A 6,152-nucleotide genomic window follows, 5' to 3' on the forward strand; every position below is an offset into this window, starting at 1 on the left:
ACACATAATGAAATAATCTTGAAGGAGTATGTAATATTTTCGATATAAGTACCTTCACCATACCATACGTAATCAAATATAACATAAGCATTTTTTATATTCATTATAGACAGCGTGGTACCGAAATATTTTTTGCTAAATCATTTGATAGACAGGCAAGGTTATGCTCACACGAGATTCGTTAAAAGATTTACATAATGTACAAATGATTCAAGTACAATACTGATTCTCAGTTGTTGATAGAATTTAATTTTATGATTTGAAATTAATAGACGAATAAAGTTTTGTTGCAACATTTTTCATTTCATAATGGCCTGATAAAAGTTATTTTAAGTGATCCTTTATGTAAAAAGGTGAAAACAATGTTAACTCTAAGTATTTTTTTGGAACCTTTCTTTAGTCCTTTTACTGCTTATTTTAACATTCAGACATATCTAAGTACGTAATTTTAAGAACAATAGGTACTGCTCAAGGAACCCCTCGAAGCAATTAAGAAAAACATCGTGTTTTAGAATACTTTTCCCGCAGGGATAGAATGCCGCGGTCTCAAAAAAAAGTAAAATATAACGCAAGAATTTGTATGCTGCCTGTTGGTGCCTGAACTCTAGCGGTCGTTCGTTACTAGAACGCCGAGCAACAGCCGAACTCCAGACCGCTCTCTCTGTCTGCGCGGAGTCGTACAAAACGATCCAATACGCACACAGCACTCAGGCCTCTTCCGCACTTCGGCAGTCAGACCGCGGCGGTCGAAGCGGAACGTTACGTTCTAGAGTTCTTTTCCCGCCATAAACGACGCGCCGCCATGTCTAAACCAGCAAAGACTAAACAACTAATTGAATCGGTTAAACAAAAGAGTTTGTTATATGATTTAAGTCACGTTGATTACAAAAACCGGGGTAAGAAAGCAGAAGCGTGGCTCGAAATAACGTCGAGAATGGGATATGGCGACAGTGAGTATAATATCACATTATTTGTGTGTGTTATTCGTGGCCACTGCTACATCTGCGTTATCGTTTAAGTCAGTGCCCAACTGCATGTTATTAAGGTGTCAAAAATGCGTACTGATTACATTAAGGTTGCATTGTCGTTAAGAGTTAATTACTTGTACAATGACGCGTTTCAGCAATAATAATGTAAACATATAAGCTGTAAAAGTTAAAACCTTATCATATGGCCATTCCATTATCATTCTTGCAAATACAGTTCCCGCCTAAAAAGAAAGTACAATCAGATCCACAAATATGTATACACTGCCACATTTTCAAACGTACCTTCTTGTATTAAACTAGCATCTGAATTATTGCTATTGGTCAACGAACGATATACTATGAATATCAAATGACATAAAAGTTGGTGTATAGCAGTTATTTCAAAATTTTCATTGATTAATATGAGACAGTGTTGACCTGTACCTAACTATACCTTGAGTCGGCCATAGACGCTCAAAATATCTAGGAATATGACATGAAGAATCTTCTTTTCAGGTAAAATCTGGATGGCAAAATGGAAGAGTCTCAGAGATAATTACAAAAAGTACAAGACATATCAAGAATGCTCCACAACAGCTTATAAGAAATACAAAAAATGGCCGTGGGCCTCACAAATGAGGTTTTTGGATGATTACAACGCGTACACTGCGGGAAGAACGACTGAAAACGAGGTGATAGAATCTAATGCATCGAATTATAGCGATTATAAACCTGACACAGAAGACATCAACTCATCGGATAATGAATCAGAAAATACGAAAATATCAGAAATTAAAAAGAAACGAGTGAAGAAAAGCAAAATCTCGAGTGAGAAATCGCTAGACTATTTTAAACAGAAACACGGACAGCCTCATTTCGATGGTGTGGATTATTTTTTCTTAAGTTACGCGCAAACGTTCAAGACGTTTCCAGCCAGAATACAAAGTATATTGAAACTAGAAATGGCTACCATGTTCGCTAGGTACGAGCTACAAATTGCTGAAGGCAGTGAAGAAAGTGATTCAGTATGACATTTGCACCTAATTAAGAAGGATGATTCGTGTTCCGATGACTTGATCGATTTAACACAACAATAAATGTACATGCATATCCTATTCATATAATTTTTCAGTAGAGAAGAAATGTGATTGCGTTGTCAATTTCGGATTTAAATGAAATAAATAAATGTCTTATAATACAGCCAGAATATATTTTACTCAAACAGTAGTTAGTACTTTGCTTTTCAATATTGTTTTACAGTTTATACCATAGAATTGATCGACTGGACGGCTCATCTCGTCATCATTAACGGACAGAAAACATTATTCGTCTATAAACACATAATACTTTCTTTCCAATGCCAGAACAACGCTTCTTCTTCGAAAGATCTATTCTTCAAGAGCACATGATATAAAAAAAATACCGCCATTTGTGTATACCTACTAGATAAGTCAACAGTCTCTGGAACGCTGAGTTCAAACCTATCTCCTGACCGCTAATATATCTAAGCACATTACAAAAAACATTAAAAACAAAGCGCCAATTTCCAATAAGCAAGCCGGAAAGCAATTTTCGCGCCAATTGCTTTAAAAAAAATAACGACACGTAGTTTTCGCGCGTAGGCGTCGTTTTTACTCTATGGCCGTTCAATCCGGAAATAAGCGGAATAGCGAGGCTATTTGAACGAGAAAACATAGAGGTGATGCAACAGCCTTTTGGCCTCGTCGATGTAAACATTATGTGTATTGTCTATTTTTATCCTTGTGACTGATTAATGGACTACTCTAGAGGACTTGTGTAGATCTTTTTTATTAAAAATTATGTGTGTTGTCTTTGATGAAGGTAAACATTGTTCGTGACTCATTTGGTTGTGAATAAAATTAAGGGCTTGAATGAGATGTTTTTTCACAGAGTAGTGTAAAAAATATCATAAACAATTTTTTTTAAAGATTGAATTTTATATCAGTTAAAGATACCGAACTTAAAGTGCGAATAAGTTGCCTTCGAAACGTCAAAGGTAGCTTCTGTTTTTTAAACACGAAGTCTTCGGATCTTTATTTCAAAAGACAGACGATTTTATACAGTCTGTACATACATTGTAACTACATAACATAGGAAGCTATTAAAACATGTGATGCACATACAAATACATTAATCATTATACTTCTTCGTTAGATAAGATCTGCAACTGAAGCACGTTTCTCGCGTGATCTTATGTTAATGAACTAGTCAGACATTATGTTTTAAATTAAATAGCTACAATATGAAGTATAAGCCTAAGGCACTCTCATTGATTATTTTTTTTAACTGGCGGTAAATATACCGAACTGTCACTTTGACAATTATGTGTTGCAAAAGAAATGGTGCCGGGATTTCTCGTAACCTCGTAGAGCACTCACGACTCTCTTGCTCTATATTCTACTTCTATTATAATATGTAATATCATACAAAATGTCTTAATTCAGTACTTAAAGCGTTTCATTCATATGATTTGTCATTATTTGACCTTATTATAAAAAAAATTTACAAATGATGCAACAACACTTTCCTGTGATAGGCATAATTTTTATAAATTTGTAGTTCGATGAATTCCGATAATTATTTAAACGCTGAAACCTCAATTTTATTTTTTTCTATGAATTGTATTAATCATACAACTTAACTATAACAGTTGCCTTATTGCACAATAATTTAAAAACTCGTGAATTTTTCGTAAACAAGGCATTACTGTAGGTACTTCAGATAAGTTTATAATGAATACTAGCTTCTGCCCGCGACGTCGTCCGCGTGAAAAGATTTATCGGTATAAAAAGTATCCTTTGTGTTTATCCAATGTAGAGCTATCAATGACAGTGTACCAAATTTCATTAAAATCCGTCCAGTAGTTTTTAAGTGAAAGAGTAACAAACGTACATACATCCATACTTAACTTTCGCATTTATAATATAAGTAGGACTTAGTTATTTCAAAGCAAATTATACCTACTCAGTTATAAGAACGAATTAATTTTAATGGTTTGACTTCCGTCGTTTGAATGGTTTGAATCGTTTGAAAAACCAAAATAGGCATTTTGAGTTAAGCGTTTGAATGAAACTAATCATGGCAGTAGAAATATTTTATCTTGTCAAATGTAAAAAACTCTTTCATGTAATTACAATAATTCTAAAACATTGGCACGAATTAGCGAACTATGGCCGGCGGATATTATAAATCAACTAAACAGTACCAAATACATGAGGGAGCCCTCGCAATGAGGTCAAACGATACAAATTTCAATTTGCACGACAACACACCATTATTTACCATCAATATTACATTCTGCTACACGAATATGAACCTTATGGTCTATGGAATAAAGAACAGCAAAGATAAAAATCAAGTTTCCCAATAGTCTTCATAAGTTTGTTTGAGATAGCGTGAGTCATTGTTATTTCGCTCTCCCAACACTGTCTGATATTAAATTATTAACATATTAATTAGAATCTATTATCTTGAGTAAATAATGTTATTCTGGTATACAAGCAGTTGACTACGGTAGAAGTTTTGGTTCAATTACAGGGTACATATAGAAAATCGCTAAGTATGAGGGAAGACATCTTGAAAAGGTAGTAAATATTTTTACTTAATGGAATTTCCGAAAAAATATGGAATCTTTTTTTCGACTTCTAAGTAGACAAACCTCGGCCAAGTAGAGCCTTGGTATACAAAATGTATCTAGATTACTATAATAGTTTTATGTATTTCCTTAATTAAGAAGCTGTATCAAACAGGCCACTCTCAGCTGCATACGCCTGCGTATAACAGATGTATCAAATTCTGAATTTCATACATCTATACTAATATTATAAAGCCGAAGAGTCTGTTTGTTTGTTTGAATGCGCTAATCTCAGGAAGGTCCGATTTGAAAAAATCTTTCAGTGTTAGATAGTCCATTTATTGAGGAAGGCTATAGGCTATGTATCATCATGCTACGACCAATAGGAGCAGAGTACCAGTAAAAAATGTTACAAAAACGGGAAAATTGCTCTTATGTGACGCAAGCGAAGTTGCGCGGGTCAGCTAGTAAGTATATACATACGCAAGCTTATCTTGTGTCAAGCATCTCTAATAAGCAGATAGTCTATAATAACGTGTTATATAATGGTCACTATTTTCAGCATTTTCAGTAAACAGTCAATTGATAACAATTTCTATTTTGTGCCAAACACTATCATATTTATTTATAACAAATCTTTTCGTCATTACTTAATCTTTATTTTGCTAATCGCAATCGAACTTAGCAATAAATGTAATCGAATGTTTTATCGAAATTATTTTTAATTCGTCTTCCTCATATCGTCATTTTATCTTAGATATTATAAACCAATTCAAATATCATCGTAATGTTATTATTTTTTAAATTTACTTCCTTATTCTAAAATTGTTAATCGATCTCAAGGTATATAAGAGAATGCATTTTTTGTGATGTTGGTAGTATTGTAACTGTCAGATTGTTTTTGTAAACATACCTACCTACATATTACATAAAAACCACGTAAAAACCTTAACAGTTACTGCCAAGATGTCAATTGCTTTTAAAAAAAAACGCAGGAAGCAATGGAGAATGTTAACAAATTTTGATTTTTAGCACTCCTTATTCTTTGTTAAAAATAAAAAATACTAGTGAAAGAATTACTTCGATATCTCAATTAGTTTCCGATTTATAAGTAAAACAAGTTGTAACCGCGCGACGCTTGCACTCGGGGACGGTGTGACGTCACTCTACACTACGTTCAGTCTGGCTCACACAGTCCGCTTGCGGTCGCGCGCTCGGTGCGTTGAAATTATACCTAAATACTTTTAAAAATGTTCAATTCAAATACTAGGAAATCATATGTTGTGCCTAAATGTAATTCAATTTTATGTAGGTAAGTATATAAGTAATAATAATTAACTTCATCTTATAATGAAACAATTTCTAACCGAATTGATCGCGAATTTATTGATTTTACAGTGGCAGGAAAAATGTAAAATCAAAAAGTACGCGATTATTTCGATTAAAAATTGTTTCTTTATAATATGCGTGATCGTGAATATCTAACTTAGCTGACTCGCGCAACTTCGCTTGCGTCACATAAGAGAGAATGGGTCAAAATTTTCCCCGTTTTTGTAACATTTTTTATTGGTACTCTGCTCCTATTGGTT

At 33.7% G+C, this 6,152-nt stretch overlaps 1 protein-coding gene across 1 annotated transcript; it reads left to right on the forward strand.

Moving 5' to 3' along the window:
- Positions 1-744: 744 nt before the first annotated feature.
- LOC142979970 (uncharacterized) lies at positions 745-2,156 on the forward strand. The gene is made up of 2 exons (XM_076125219.1): positions 745-950; positions 1,485-2,156. Exons 1-2 carry the CDS (start codon positions 803-805, stop codon positions 1,997-1,999), a joined length of 663 nt encoding a protein of 220 aa, XP_075981334.1. The 5' UTR covers positions 745-802; the 3' UTR covers positions 2,000-2,156.
- The last annotated feature ends 3,996 nt before the right edge of the window (positions 2,157-6,152 follow it).

Source organism: Anticarsia gemmatalis, chromosome 17, assembly GCF_050436995.1.
Source record: "Anticarsia gemmatalis isolate Benzon Research Colony breed Stoneville strain chromosome 17, ilAntGemm2 primary, whole genome shotgun sequence".
Classification (NCBI taxonomy): Eukaryota; Metazoa; Arthropoda; class Insecta; order Lepidoptera; family Erebidae; genus Anticarsia; species Anticarsia gemmatalis.